Source organism: Fusarium verticillioides, chromosome 3 (assembly GCF_000149555.1).
Source record: "Fusarium verticillioides 7600 chromosome 3, whole genome shotgun sequence".
NCBI lineage: Eukaryota > Fungi > Ascomycota > Sordariomycetes > Hypocreales > Nectriaceae > Fusarium > Fusarium verticillioides.
The window spans coordinates 3263995-3276248 of NC_031677.1; the positions used below are offsets into that span (position 1 = coordinate 3263995).

The window sequence follows — 12254 nt, forward strand, 5'->3', positions numbered from 1 at the left end:
CCTGTCGTATGTGGATTGAACTTACACTTGATTCAAGAATCAATCCACCTGAACGTCAATTCTTCTTGATATATTTGCAGTAAAAAATGGTAATCTCAGAAGATGTGCATTGCGTCTTTCCGAGATTGCTCGTAATTTATCGACATATAATTCCGTCGATCCTCTCGCCTAGGTACCTATTTCGCCCATATCCTTCCGCGGATGCTAACGTCCTTTGCTTCCCAGGCGGGGTCAATCAATAGCATTGCAACAACCACATCATATCGTGTGATCATATATACTTGGCCGCTTATAACATTTACTTCTTCCATGCCCCAACCTATGCAAGTTTCAAAAATGGGCATAGTCGGATGGTATGCTTCAACCCAAGGATGCAATGGTTCGATGTAAGTGAAGGCCCAATTATACACGTGATACAGCCGCTAGCCCGCCAAACCATCGAGACAGCTCGAAAATCTTCAAGACGCTTCCTCAGACGCCCGCCCGCGACGACTCTTTGAATTGAGCAATCCTCAGCCAACCGCAATCACAAAAATGGCCATGTCTTGTCGGTACGCTGCCCAGAGCTGTGCTCGCCACCTCCGATCCGCTCGCGCTACCCGGGCACCCACACAGCTCGTCAAAGTCTCAGCTGCCTCGAGGAGATGGAACTCAACCGATGCCGCCAACCCCAAGATCGAAGCCATTGTCGATCAGATCAGCCAGCTTACTCTCTTGGAGACCGCTGACCTTGTTTCAAGCCTCAAGGTTAGTAAAGATAACCATCCGGCTTCAATTGAACCATGGAGGGCTTATTTTGTCGCCGTATAATTGTTAACTGGAACCTTTCAATAGACCAAGCTCAACATTCCTGATATGCCCATAGGCGGCTTCGCTGCTGCTGCTCCCGCTGCTGCTCCTGCCGCCGCCGAAGAAGCTGAGGAGGCTGCTCCTGCTGCCGCCGAGAAGACGCTCTTCACCCTCAAGTTGCAAGGGTTCGATGCCCCATCCAAAGCCAAGGTCATCAAGGAGATCAAGAACATGCTCGGTCTGAGCTTGGTGGATAGCAAGAAGTTCGTCGAGAGTGCGCCCAAGATGATGAAGGAGAACGTCCCGAAAGAAGATGCTGAGAAGATTATCGCCGCCATGAAGGAGTTGGGCGCCACTGTGGTTATGGAGTAAAATTGTTGGATCTCTGGGACACAACGACTGGCGACTTGGCACGATAGATGGCTGGATTGCATGTGTATAAACATCTGTACTAGTATCTAACAATATGTACCCTTAGAAAGGCCCATTCAGTGGTGGGCTCTTTTTAATTATGATATCATATTGAACAAATGTATTGTTCATCTACATGTGCGACCTGAATTCTCATGGCAGGTCGATCTGAAACTTCGCTACTCTAGCCAGCCATGCCGAAAACAACGGGTATCAATACTTTTCTCTCAATCCCAATGCGAGCCCAAGACCGAACGCCAACCAATATCCATAAAAATGCAACATGAATCGGTTCCATTTAGTGACGGTTGCCGTTCGCTGCTCCATGATTGTGCTGGCAACTAGACTGTATCTCCATCTCTTTGTGAAAGTCATCCAGCTCTTCGGTGAGCAGACGGTCGTCGTCTTCTCCAAAGTCACTCGTCTCCTCCCACAGTCTGTCCATCTCAGCATTCTCGACTTTGGGGACTGCCCAAATGCTTTCACGCTCACGCTTGTGGCGCTCGCGGTCCTCCTCAATTCGTTGCTCAATTTGACGTTTGTCAAGCTGGTGTGACGTGCTTCGTCGACCTGCTTTAGGTATGGTTTGTGAGGGGGGCATGTCTGTCATCTCGACATCTCCATTTGGTGAAGCTAGGCCTAGGTCTTCGACATTTGTCTCACGTTCTTTGATGACATCTTCGATCTGACTGACTGCTTGCGACTCGAGGTACCCTTTTCCTTGCAGACCCTGCAACACCTGCACCGACATGTGAGCGACAGGTTCTAGAACAAACTGGGGTTGCGCCACGACGCGGGGATCAACTCACCTTTCGGACCACTTTGACGTTGGCAGCACCTGACCCATCATCCGGGGCAACAGCATCGACGACACGGATAATGTCCCGTTGCATCATCCGAATGTAGTCGGGATGTCCGTCACGTTGCGCCATATCTAGAAAATGCTCAATAAAGTACATGATATTGGCACGTATGTTCATATTGTTCTGCTATCTTGTGTCAATGCCGAGTCCGCTGAGATGAAATGGTCCGACTCACCCGTTCAAGCTGTTCCAGGATGCACGAATGCAAGTCCTCGTCCATATCTCTGAATCTAAGCGCATACTGTGCTGCTTTCTGAGCAGATGAAACCGACGCGTTGAGATGTTGAAGCTGGGAGGTGAAGCGCATTCGCACTTCAAATGGGTCGGCCATGTTGAGAAAGTTGTGAGTTGGTTGTGCAAAGTGGAAATTCTCAAAACGATTTATTATCAGAAGACCGAATAAGTTGAAACACAAACCACGGTTTGAGAGTATCAGAGCCAAGGCAGAGGTAGGGAGAGAGAACAACAGAAAACTTTGGTATAAAGTACCTACCTAGCTATAGCGAGTATGAATTGTTTAGCTGAATTAGGTGGTAGGTGAGAAGCCCGGATAATTTGTCGATGAGGTTGATAGTGGGTCTGCAAGGGGAAAGGAATTGTGCCACGTTGTGGCCGTGCGAAGAAGCGAGTTGATATGAAACCGGCGGGAATAACCAGGTCTCACCGTTCCCGCAACATTTCTTTTTCTTGTCCAGCTTCATCCCTCTTCCACACGAAAGGAATCGATCCGGCCCGGACAGGCCGAAGGTGTAACGCATCAGTCTAACCATAAGAGGGTTCCGGTGAAGACTTGTCGCGTGAAAGGGCTTCTGGTGAAGCCCTGAAGCATGCTCAGGGGCGTCAGATTCACGAATTACCTCACTTCACAGGGGTTCACTTACACGGCCCAGGCTAGACTTTGAACTTGTCTGGAAGAAGTCGGAACCCAATGGGAGGGTATTGAATGGTTCCTGTCTCCTGACATGGTGAGACTTTGCCTGTCGGTAATTTGCTTCGTCACTCTTCTCGGTGAATAGCACCCGTTTGGAGAGCTTGTACATAGAAGTATCAACGGGCGTGAGTCTCCAACTTACCCCTTATTTTTGACGTATTCCGTTTTTGCTTCGTCTTGACTGTGTGGCCAGGATGCGCATTGGGCAGCAAAAGCACTTTCCTTTACGTTACCCAGTAAAGTTCAGCCTTTTGCGTGCATTTGCTTCTCAGTAAACTGGTAATAGCATTTGTTTATAAGTAGAATTTTCCCACATAAGTATGCTCTCTTCCTCCATTTCCCCAGTGCTTTTTTTCCCTTCCCTTTTTTAATTATCCTTCTTATTTTCAGTCCCGTTTTCCCCCATTGCTTCCTCCACTTAACCACTCGGGCCCCGTCCTTGACTCAGGTACCAAGCATCTCCTCTATATAAAACTTTTAAATAACAAGTGGCTTTTCCCTTTCATCAACTGCAAAACATCATGTCTCCCAACACAATGGCTCTCACGCCTTATGGCTCAAACGGCAGTACAGACCTCACCATGGCTGTTCTTGGTTGTGGTAAGTCGAAAGAAATACCCGTCGTACCAGATGCAAATCGTCGTTATTTTGAAAGCGATGCTATAAACTTCTGCGGGTGTTTTTATTATACAGTTCTCATCTGCTAACAAATCCAAGGAACCATGGGAGTTGCTATTCTCAGTGGTATCTTAAACTCACTCGCTGAGATGCAAGGACCTAAGCCCCTCCAGTCCCTCCCCAGATCAGGAACCTCAACTCCTGGCGACGAGGTGCCTGAACGACTACCTTCACGCTTCGTTGCCAGTGTTGCTACTGCTGCAGGCGCTAAACGCGTCAAGGGCGCTCTCTGGGAGCATTCCTCCATTCTCAAGGTTGTCCATAACGACAACATTGGTGCTGTTCAGCAGGCTGAGGTTGTTCTGCTAACTTGCAAGCCATGGATGGTTAAAGAGATCCTGAGCGAGCCTGGCATTTCAAAAGCTCTGCACGGCAAACTTCTAATCAGCGTTTGTGCTGGTATCACAGTCGAGGACATTGAAATCGCTCTCCACGGCGCTGTCCCCTCCAAGGACCCAGAAGAGGATGGTCGATGCCGCATTGTCCGGGCCATGTGCAATACAGCTGCCGTGATCCGTGAATCGATGACTGTTATCGCTTCTCCTAGTTCTCCCCTCGACCATGCCACCGAGAGCCTCGTTACATGGATCTTCAGGCGCATTGGTGACGTTGTCTACCTTCCCACACGACACATGGATGCCTCGACAGCTCTGTGTGCTTCAGGTCCCGCTTTCTTCGCCCTGGTGCTGGAAGCTGCCATCGATGGCGCTGTTGCTATGGGCATTCCCCGTGCCGATGCTCAGCGCATGGCTACTCAGTCTATGAGGGGCACTGCTGGCCTTGTCCAAAATGGCGAGCATCCTGCTCTTCTTCGGGAGAAGGTTTGCACATCCGGTGGCTGCACTATTGGTGGTGTCTTGATTCTTGAGGAGGGCAGAGTCCGTGGCTCCGTCTCGAGAGCTGTACGTGAGGCCGCTGTTGTGGCCGGTCAGATTGGAAAGGGGGCTGACGGTGTAAATGGCACCAGATTTCCCGGTGCACGCTACGAATGAATGGATCATGGCCACGAACCGGCCAGGTCTTCCCAGAAAGTCCCGGCAACCATCATATTCATGTTCCCCACCTATCTCAGACCCCGAAGTACTATCGGACTTCCAATGACTAGAATCAGCCTACGAACCGAAAACAGAGCCTAAAGAGGTCGAGGATTGTTAGACCAAGCCAAAGGCTCGGGGAACTCCTTGCTATAGCAAAGTCTTCCTATGGTATATGACTGACTAATAAGGATACGGTATGGGAAAGAAGACAAAATCCTAGTATGGCCTTCTATCTTGGATTCGATAGGACTCAGCATTTCTCGCTGCAGACCTTTGGGAGTTAATTATTCTCGCCTCGGTAAATATGGCCGGCTTGTTTGTTTGCATGGCGTGGCGTGGCGTGGCATGGTATAGCATAGTCTTGGTTTCACTGCATGTAGGTGTAATGGTTTGATTTATACACAAGATAGTACATTTTCCTTCGTCCATTATTCCCAACGCCCAGCTAATCCGTTCATTCGGTTAAGCGTCAAGAAATTAAAATACATTAACACCTAAGAATCCTCAACGCGAGCTTTCTTGCTACCCGGATCCTGTTCGGTCTCCTCTGCACCTATCTTTCGCTTGCCATTCGCTACTGATTGGCTTTGAGAGTGCTTCGCTGAACGTTCCAAGGCAGCGAGGATACGCGCATACTCTAGTCCAACACCCTGCAGAGTATCATCGAGCTTGTCAACGCGCTCATGAGGTTCGATTTGAGACAGGACATCTTTGTTGTGACGGTACAGTCGCTGTTTAACAATCAAGCTCCAGATCTTGCTCTGGAGCTTGTCGGCCTGTGTAGCTTCTGGCTTGTCTCCATCAATGTCCATTGTCGGCCGTACTGATTTGGGAAGTTGAGACATGAGATGCATTTCTAGGACTCGACCGAACTGGCGAGGTGCAATCTTAGCCTGAAGTCGGATAGTCTCAAGCTTGTCACTACCGACAATCAGTTTTGGCAGAGTTCCCTTCTTAGGAAGGGTAACGCTCGTATCAAGCCGCAGGTCATTGAAGTCGGGCATCGTGCGGAGGAATTGCAAATCACAGATGTCTCGCAAGTCATCGAAGGCTTCATTTGGGTCCTCCACAGTGAACTCATACGTCTGTGAAATCTTATGGTAGTGCTCGAAGATGGTCTTGTAGAGTCGTGCTCCGTTACCTTTGCCCTGGAAAGGGGGCAAAATAACGAATTGAGATAGTCTTGTTCGGGAGGGCAACTCGGCGAGGTCCACCTCACCATTTGGCAGCTCCCACTCATCGCTTCGAGGCGACGCTGGGGGCGTGGGCGGTTGGAAATAGTAAAATCGGTAGATGGTTGAGTAGCCTACAAACACATATGAGGTCTTGTCCGCCACCTTTCGCTTCTGGTAAAGGGCAAAGAAAGTCCATCGATCGGCATCAGAGAGATCAAGCTCTGTGGAGACCATCTCAGGATCTTGGCCGATATAAGTGCCGCCTTCGATGAAAAGAGGAACAAATATCTGTAGGCGGCTGTTGAGTTGCTGGATAGCTGGATCGGCGAGGTTTCCACGCCAAATTTCGTACTCGCCATCAGGACTATCGAAGGTCGCATGGAGGGTTCCAGGCGGTACCCAGTTATCGCCAATTAGCTTGGAGCTCTCTTCGAAATCGCTTCCTGTGACAAAGGCGACTAGGTGCTGTTAGTATTGCTTGTTGCGCGCTCAAGGAGGGGAACATACTTTTAGGCAAATGATTGCCTTCTTTAAGAACAGCAGCCACATCAGTAGGCTCAGGGCCTCCATCAAGGTTGAATTTCTTGCTGTAGGATGTCTTCAAGTGCGGTCGCATGTCGTTCGCGCGAAACCGCAGGCTGACCTTAAGATCTTTGTACCCAAAGATCTGTTCTTCCTCGCCAAAAATCGAGTATGTGTGTCGAGGGTTAAATGTAGCCAGATGTTGAAGGCCAGATTCGGAGGGAGACACCAGGCTGATATGAATCGCCTCGTTGGCGTTGGCAAGCCCTTAATAAATGTCAGTATTTGGGAAATCGAGCCGTGGCAGACGCCAGACTTACACTCCTCGATGTTTGCCATTTTTTCTGCTGGCTCTTAACGACAGTGAGAGTAAATCACCGATCAGAAACACAATGCGACCTGGTGCAACGAAGTCCTGAAAAAGATTGAACCCAAGCCGCGATGCGCTCGAGTTGTGAATGGTTGTCGTTGTCTGGGTGAAGGGGTCCACCGAAACGCGACTTTACGCGATTCAATTAAATCCATGCGCCTGAGTGAGCCAGGACGCCAACACCAGTCAGTCTTCGCGCCCAATTTTCCAGGCCAAATTACCCCAAAACTGCGTGTGTGCCTCATAAAGAAAATGACGTAAGGGACAGCCAGTACGTACACCCAGGCTAAGTCCGAACGGTCCTCGTACCCCTGGCTATCGCATGTCACTCACTCAAGTCTCAGTCAATCAAACCGAACCATCTTTAGAACTCGGACTTTCGCTTCAACCTTATCCTTACAAATTTGTGCGCCATGCGCTTCGACTCTTTGAAATGTTACACATAACAAGCAGTTCGTCTCCGGTTGGCTCTGCCATCTTCTCGTGCATCGCTTTAGTTGTCATATCCCTCGTCGTTCTCCTTATTCTACGATACTATCTCCCGTTACGGACGACACCAGCCTTTTATCTCATTCCCATCTTCTTCGCCTTATGGCTACCAACCATTGTCGTGATCCTCGTTCCGGTCGATCTTGCCTCGAGCGCAGTTACTGACGATGAAGATTCAAGGGGCATATGGCTCCCTGAGCGAGTCATACTCGTTTCATGGCGCATTTCATATTGGTTGACATTCGCATTGACATGGTATGATTATTTGGTGTACTGCATCGTGGTGGAGGCTAATCAGCATACACAGGTTTATTCTTCCAATCCTTGCCGAATACTCCGACTCTGGATATCGAGAGCCATACGACAAGTTCATGTACTCTGTTCGTAGCAATGCCCAGTTTCACGCCATCGTCTTAGGTTTTGGTTTTGTAGGGCTCATTTACTATGTCATCTCCTCCGGCTTCTCCTTCAAAGTCGACGTTATTAAGGGTACTATCATGGCTCTCGCATATTGTTGGGGATTAATTCTCGCCATCTATCTCATGGGCCACGGCTTGGTGTCGATACCTAGACGACTCATGCGCGGCGCAAGCATCAGCGGACGACTACGACGACTCCAGAGCAAGGCGCCCAAGGTTTACGAAGAAATGGAGGACTCGATTACCAAACTTGAGGACATTGAGGTTCAGGTTGCGGAGCTTGGGCGACGCAAGACAGGAAGCGCAAACACATACCGAGACTGGATAGAAGAACTGCAAGAGATGGCCAATCTTCCCGAGTCGCAACCCCGAGGCACCCGGTTTGGTTCCAGCACCGATAACAATATTATTCCACATGTCATCACCGAAAAGTATCTCGCCGATCTCACTAGGAAGTATGTGCGCGCCAGACACGCTCGATCTCGATATGTCAATGCTTGGAGTGACCTCGTTCAAGAAGCTGCTGAAACGCAAGCGATCCTGGACTCGGCAGCATCGAAAAAGCTCGAGTTTGGTGAGGTGTCACCTCATGCAACCTTTTGGGAAAAGACCGCCATCCTGACGCCATATACTCGATATCTCTACTATTACCAAATCTTGCCTTATGCTCAAGTCCTTCTCGGTTTATTCTTGGCAGCAGCGTCGGCTTGTATTGTCTGGTCCGAGGTCGTCAAGTTTGCATTCCCCAAGCTTTCTATCATCAGGCTAACTGTGGTTCATCATTGGGTTGGCGATAAGCCTGAAGTCGGCTTCGCTGGACAGGCCATCTCGTCATTCTGGATCTGCTACATGTGTGCAGCGGCGCTCATTTCGATGACCGAGGTCAAAGTCTGGCGAGGTCGAGCCCTCGTTCGACGAAACACCGCTCATGAGTCCGCTTTTTGGTATGCAATGCAGGTGGCCAAACTGACTATTCCTATCTCTTACAACTTCATCACCTTCCTTTCGAGCCAGGTCTATAACAAGACTGTATTTTATCACTTTCTCGGACAACTCATCGACTTTACACCATTGGGTCGTTATTTTGACGACCTATTCCCTGTAGTCGTACTATTTCCTGTCTTTGCTACTCTTTTTGGCATTTATGGTCGGGTCAAACGAATATTTGTAGGTATGGATGTGATGGACGACGAAGAGGAGAATGGCACCACTTATGGTACTGGCTCCTGGCGGGAAGGCCGAGATCTCATCTCTCGTGAACTAGGTGGGAACACCCTCTTTCATCGCAGAGAAGATGCACTTGCTAGAATAGGGGCTGCTGGAACACTTGGTGGCAGATCTGCTCCAATTTTGTCTATACCATCCGCCCATGGCGCCGCTTCTTCACCAGCTCGGTCTCCAGCTCGAGCTCCAGCTGCGAATGCCCGCCGTGGCCCAGAGCATCGCTATGGTGCAAATTGGAACGACGAGCCGCCCGAAGACGATAACCTCTTTACCATCATCGGTCACCGTATGAAAAACACCATGGATGGTATCGAAGCCCCTAAATGGTTTAACGATATCAAGAAACCAAAGTGGATGGGTGGCGGTGATGATACTGCAGGTGCTGGATCATCGAACTCGGCACCTGATTTCCGTAGATGGTTTGGTGGTTCTAGCGAAGGCCAGATTCGTATCTAGCCACACACATCATTTCTATACATGGGCGGCGCAAGGTCTTTCGGGGAAAAGCAAGGACTCTTTGATTTTGTACTATGCCTTTGTTCTGTCCTATCTTCCTTACTAGAGTCGGTAATAATAAACCGTCGTGGAGTTGAAGGACTGATTGGGGTTTGATTGACATGTTCATGGGTGAGTCGTTTCTTATATAAGTCGGACGGACTCGAGGAAACGGACTTGGTGCTACCTGGATATCATGGAGACAGCTATTGATACCGTCATGAGACGCTCACATTTTAACGTATCGTATTTTTGTACGCAAATATACATGTAATGCATCGTATTCGTCAAATTTGGTTTTGACTTTGAAGTGAAGTCGTCCATATCATCACAGCTGGCGTCAATGTGTTCATAAGTCGTAAATCGAGTGGTAAACCCAGAATTTCCACAATGTCATCAAATCTCCGAGCAATATCTTCCCTTCCTCCTCCTCATGGCTTCGGGGGTGGGCTGACAGTGTTCCAGGTATTGGCTTTACTCATCGTCCGCTTCCTAAGGGCAAACATGATCTCCTTTTCCATCTTGTCGATATTCTTCTCAAGGTCTGCGTCGTCCTTTTTGTGCTGCTCTTGGCGGCGTTTGTCAATGAACGTCCAGGCACCGACTATCAGCGCCGTTACGGGAACCGTTATGGCAAAGTATACCCAAAGCTCAACAGAAATGACAGGGTCGGCATCTGCATCAGCGGATTAGCAACGCCAATAGATAATCGAGAGCCATAGCAAACCTTTTCCGAAGTCGAAGAATGTCATGCTGAATACGGATGCGAGATATGTTCCAGGTAAGAATAGGGCACCCATGAGCGACAATGTCTTCATAGCCGTACTGTCTCGCTTGCTAGCATGGGCTATTCGCCTCTGCTCTCCTGCAATTTCAAGATTCAGTCTTGCTTCACGCTGTGACATGATGTTGTAGAGCTATCCAGAAATCAGTAACAGCATGCGACAGGTTTGAGGGTGACTGACCGCTTCCCGCTGAACCTTGAGTCTCTCGAGAGTTGTATGAATGTAGTTCTCCAAGCCCTTGAGCTTGACTTTGTAAAAGTCCAAACGAGATGCCATACTGAGATGCAATTTTTGAATTTCCTTACGGTGCTTTCTTTCGGCTTCGTTTTGCTCCTCGGCCGCAGGAGCCAGTGTCATCCAAGCAAAACGGAAGGTCTCCATGGCCTTTTCCATCTCTTTGACCAGTGCTTCATATGCTTGAGGTCGTTTCCACATGACATTGCCATGACACTCAACCAGATCACGACTCAGACCGTCGATATCGATAAATCCATTTTGAAAGTACTGTTCCTGCTCCTCAACTTCATTGCGCAAACTCACGGCATTTTCGAGACGGCGAAGCCAGTGCCGAGCCTTTCGCTGTTTCTCGTCATTTTCGGGGGACAGATCATACGTGAGGATGATGATGGGGAGTAACATGGGGTGTCCAACTTGGTAAGCACATGCTTTGAGATGGGTCAAGGACTTTTCAACTTCTGAGCTGGGAGTGCCTTTGACAAAACCGGTGGTGACCCCGGTCTTGAGGGAGTGTGAGAGAAGCATCTCCCAGCCTCGTGTTCTCCCTTTCTTGAGAACATCTGATTTACGGTGGACAATTTCTGGTAAGAGGTCAGGTGGTCCAGTTCAGGAGTCCAGCGGGGGGGGAAGAAACTCACGCAAATGAGGCTCGTCTTCATCCTGGTCGTGAGCAGACCAGAAAAAGGGGCCAACTACTGAAGTCGTCTCGATTCCCCGATATGGCAAGTTCAAGGTGCGAACCATGGAGCTGTATCTATCTGGCGGAAGTGAGATGACCTTTGGGAGAAACGTATCGGGATGCTTGGCGTTCTTTTGAACTCTTGGCAGCGGCGGTGTTAGTGGACTCTATCTCGATGTTTTGCAACGTTGGATCTCACATTATTCGTACACCGCTGAGAAGCTTAGTGCCAGACCTCAGATGATCTGGCGGCGCAAAGGCACCCTATCCTTGTCAATTGAGTCCTGCGATGAGATGCTTTGCAGTTCAAGGCATTGACTTACCCTTTGATGAAGAAAGTTGTCAAATTCATCGTCGGGCAAGGGGTGCTCCTCGCAGACATCATAGAACGGATCCTAGTGAGCGCATTAGCAAGCGTTGTTCTTTAGACAAAGTCCATTCGACAAATAACTTGCCGAGTAATTGAAGACCTGGATATAGCTGGTCTCTTCTTTGACAACGCGACACTGGTCAACGTAATGTCGAAACAAATAGTCTTCCATTGCGACTGCGATGCAAGAATCCGAGCTCAGATGCTGCGTGTGCGACAGACGTAGAAGTATCTCTTCTGTATATATGGTAGGGAGGTATCCAGAAGGCGGGTGTCTTTAAGATCTCTCACATTGGATCCAATGTCCTAAAAAAGAGAAAGCCACCTCCACCGGATTCGCTGCCCGTCTTGGTCCTTGCAGGTCGCTAGTCAAAGCTTGGCTGTGGGCTTTTTGGAGGACCCGACCAAGAGGTGAATGTTGGACTTGATATAAGAGAGAAGAAAACGTATGTAGAAGCAAAAGAATCGGTGAGTTTATAAGACACAGGGCTAGTAGGGATTGTGACTACCTAGGCATCTTACCCAGGTATTGGATGAGGCTGAATCAAATGTCAGACAGGGTGACATCCATTCATTGAATGAAAAAAGCACCGAGAAATGGGCATCGGTTCTGGCCTGTCAACCATAAAATCAATGATTAATTGAATTAATTGAAAGGAAAAAGCCTTCGCTGGTCTTGTCAATCAAAGCCAGTATTACCTACCTACCTACCTACCTACCTACCTACCTACCTACCTACCTTGTCATTAGATCACAACCCAACCCCGCGATTTTTTGGAT

The 12254-nt window shown here is 48.9% G+C and overlaps 7 protein-coding genes across 10 annotated transcripts; 3 read left to right on the forward strand and 4 right to left on the reverse strand.

Moving 5' to 3' along the window:
• The first annotated feature begins 33 nt into the window (after window positions 1-33).
• Window positions 34-1338, forward strand: FVEG_05324 (hypothetical protein). Its single transcript, XM_018893500.1, has 3 exons — window positions 34-172; window positions 226-747; window positions 835-1338. The coding sequence occupies exons 2-3, from the start codon at window positions 535-537 to the stop codon at window positions 1159-1161; spliced, it is 540 nt and encodes a 179-aa protein (XP_018750354.1). The 5' UTR covers window positions 34-172; window positions 226-534; the 3' UTR covers window positions 1162-1338.
• FVEG_05325 (hypothetical protein) lies at window positions 1211-2697 on the reverse strand. Of its 3 annotated transcripts, XM_018893503.1 has the most exons (4): window positions 2557-2697; window positions 2239-2433; window positions 2010-2186; window positions 1211-1939 (listed from the first exon to the last, which is right to left on the reverse strand). In XM_018893503.1, exons 2-4 carry the CDS (start codon window positions 2392-2394, stop codon window positions 1499-1501), a joined length of 774 nt encoding a protein of 257 aa, XP_018750357.1. In that variant the 5' UTR covers window positions 2395-2433; window positions 2557-2697; the 3' UTR covers window positions 1211-1498. The 3 variants fall into 3 exon arrangements, with proteins under 3 accessions (XP_018750357.1, XP_018750356.1, XP_018750355.1); XM_018893502.1 differs by having other exon boundaries at window positions 2239-2697; XM_018893501.1 differs by having other exon boundaries at window positions 2010-2189; window positions 2239-2629.
• FVEG_05327 (pyrroline-5-carboxylate reductase) lies at window positions 2180-6169 on the forward strand. 2 transcript variants are annotated; one of them, XM_018893506.1, is made up of 3 exons: window positions 2180-2541; window positions 2601-3594; window positions 3712-6169. In XM_018893506.1, the coding sequence occupies exons 2-3, from the start codon at window positions 3516-3518 to the stop codon at window positions 4662-4664; spliced, it is 1032 nt and encodes a 343-aa protein (XP_018750359.1). In that variant the 5' UTR covers window positions 2180-2541; window positions 2601-3515; the 3' UTR covers window positions 4665-6169. The 2 variants fall into 2 exon arrangements, with proteins under 2 accessions (XP_018750359.1, XP_018750358.1); XM_018893505.1 differs by having other exon boundaries at window positions 2180-3594.
• FVEG_05326 (hypothetical protein) lies at window positions 2821-3103 on the reverse strand (the record flags this gene model as incomplete). The annotated part of the gene is made up of 2 exons (XM_018893504.1): window positions 2821-2883; window positions 2945-3103. The coding sequence occupies 2 exons, from the start codon at window positions 3101-3103 to the stop codon at window positions 2821-2823; spliced, it is 222 nt and encodes a 73-aa protein (XP_018750360.1).
• On the reverse strand, window positions 5070-6896 carry FVEG_05328 (histone acetyltransferase type B catalytic subunit). Its single transcript, XM_018893507.1, has 3 exons — window positions 6727-6896; window positions 6392-6673; window positions 5070-6342 (listed from the first exon to the last, which is right to left on the reverse strand). The coding sequence occupies exons 1-3, from the start codon at window positions 6743-6745 to the stop codon at window positions 5204-5206; spliced, it is 1440 nt and encodes a 479-aa protein (XP_018750361.1). The 5' UTR covers window positions 6746-6896; the 3' UTR covers window positions 5070-5203.
• A 223-nt stretch (window positions 6897-7119) lies between these two features.
• On the forward strand, window positions 7120-9751 carry FVEG_05329 (hypothetical protein). The gene is made up of 2 exons (XM_018893508.1): window positions 7120-7520; window positions 7573-9751. Exons 1-2 carry the CDS (start codon window positions 7210-7212, stop codon window positions 9362-9364), a joined length of 2103 nt encoding a protein of 700 aa, XP_018750362.1. The 5' UTR covers window positions 7120-7209; the 3' UTR covers window positions 9365-9751.
• FVEG_05330 (hypothetical protein) lies at window positions 9585-11800 on the reverse strand. The gene is made up of 7 exons (XM_018893509.1): window positions 11560-11800; window positions 11428-11499; window positions 11304-11368; window positions 11064-11245; window positions 10369-11006; window positions 10131-10320; window positions 9585-10079 (listed from the first exon to the last, which is right to left on the reverse strand). Exons 1-7 carry the CDS (start codon window positions 11644-11646, stop codon window positions 9835-9837), a joined length of 1479 nt encoding a protein of 492 aa, XP_018750363.1. The 5' UTR covers window positions 11647-11800; the 3' UTR covers window positions 9585-9834.
• Between the last annotated feature and the right edge of the window lie 454 nt (window positions 11801-12254).

Excerpts from the sequence above, each read along its gene's own strand:
- FVEG_05325 (XM_018893501.1), bottom strand. The coding sequence starts at position 2,394 with ATGGCCGACCCATTTGAAGTGCGAATGCGCTTCACCTCCCAGCTTCAA. Across the intron at positions 2,190-2,238 it reads TCCTGGAACAGCTTGAACGG|CAGAACAATATGAACATACG; the intron begins GTGAGTCGGACC and ends GACACAAGATAG. Across the intron at positions 1,940-2,009 it reads ACGTCAAAGTGGTCCGAAAG|GTGTTGCAGGGTCTGCAAGG; the intron begins GTGAGTTGATCC and ends ATGTCGGTGCAG.
- FVEG_05327 (XM_018893505.1), top strand. The coding sequence starts at position 3,516 with ATGTCTCCCAACACAATGGCTCTCACGCCTTATGGCTCAAACGGCAGT. Across the intron at positions 3,595-3,711 it reads CATGGCTGTTCTTGGTTGTG|GAACCATGGGAGTTGCTATT; the intron begins GTAAGTCGAAAG and ends AACAAATCCAAG.
- FVEG_05324 (XM_018893500.1), top strand. The coding sequence starts at position 535 with ATGGCCATGTCTTGTCGGTACGCTGCCCAGAGCTGTGCTCGCCACCTC. Across the intron at positions 748-834 it reads ACCTTGTTTCAAGCCTCAAG|ACCAAGCTCAACATTCCTGA; the intron begins GTTAGTAAAGAT and ends ACCTTTCAATAG.
- FVEG_05330 (XM_018893509.1), bottom strand. The coding sequence starts at position 11,646 with ATGGAAGACTATTTGTTTCGACATTACGTTGACCAGTGTCGCGTTGTC. Across the intron at positions 11,369-11,427 it reads ACAACTTTCTTCATCAAAGG|GGTGCCTTTGCGCCGCCAGA; the intron begins GTAAGTCAATGC and ends TGACAAGGATAG. Across the intron at positions 11,246-11,303 it reads CTCAGCGGTGTACGAATAAT|AGTTCAAAAGAACGCCAAGC; the intron begins GTGAGATCCAAC and ends GCCGCTGCCAAG.
- FVEG_05329 (XM_018893508.1), top strand. The coding sequence starts at position 7,210 with ATGTTACACATAACAAGCAGTTCGTCTCCGGTTGGCTCTGCCATCTTC. Across the intron at positions 7,521-7,572 it reads TTGACATTCGCATTGACATG|GTTTATTCTTCCAATCCTTG; the intron begins GTATGATTATTT and ends CAGCATACACAG.
- FVEG_05328 (XM_018893507.1), bottom strand. Across the intron at positions 6,343-6,391 it reads AGGCAATCATTTGCCTAAAA|TCGCCTTTGTCACAGGAAGC; the intron begins GTATGTTCCCCT and ends AACAGCACCTAG.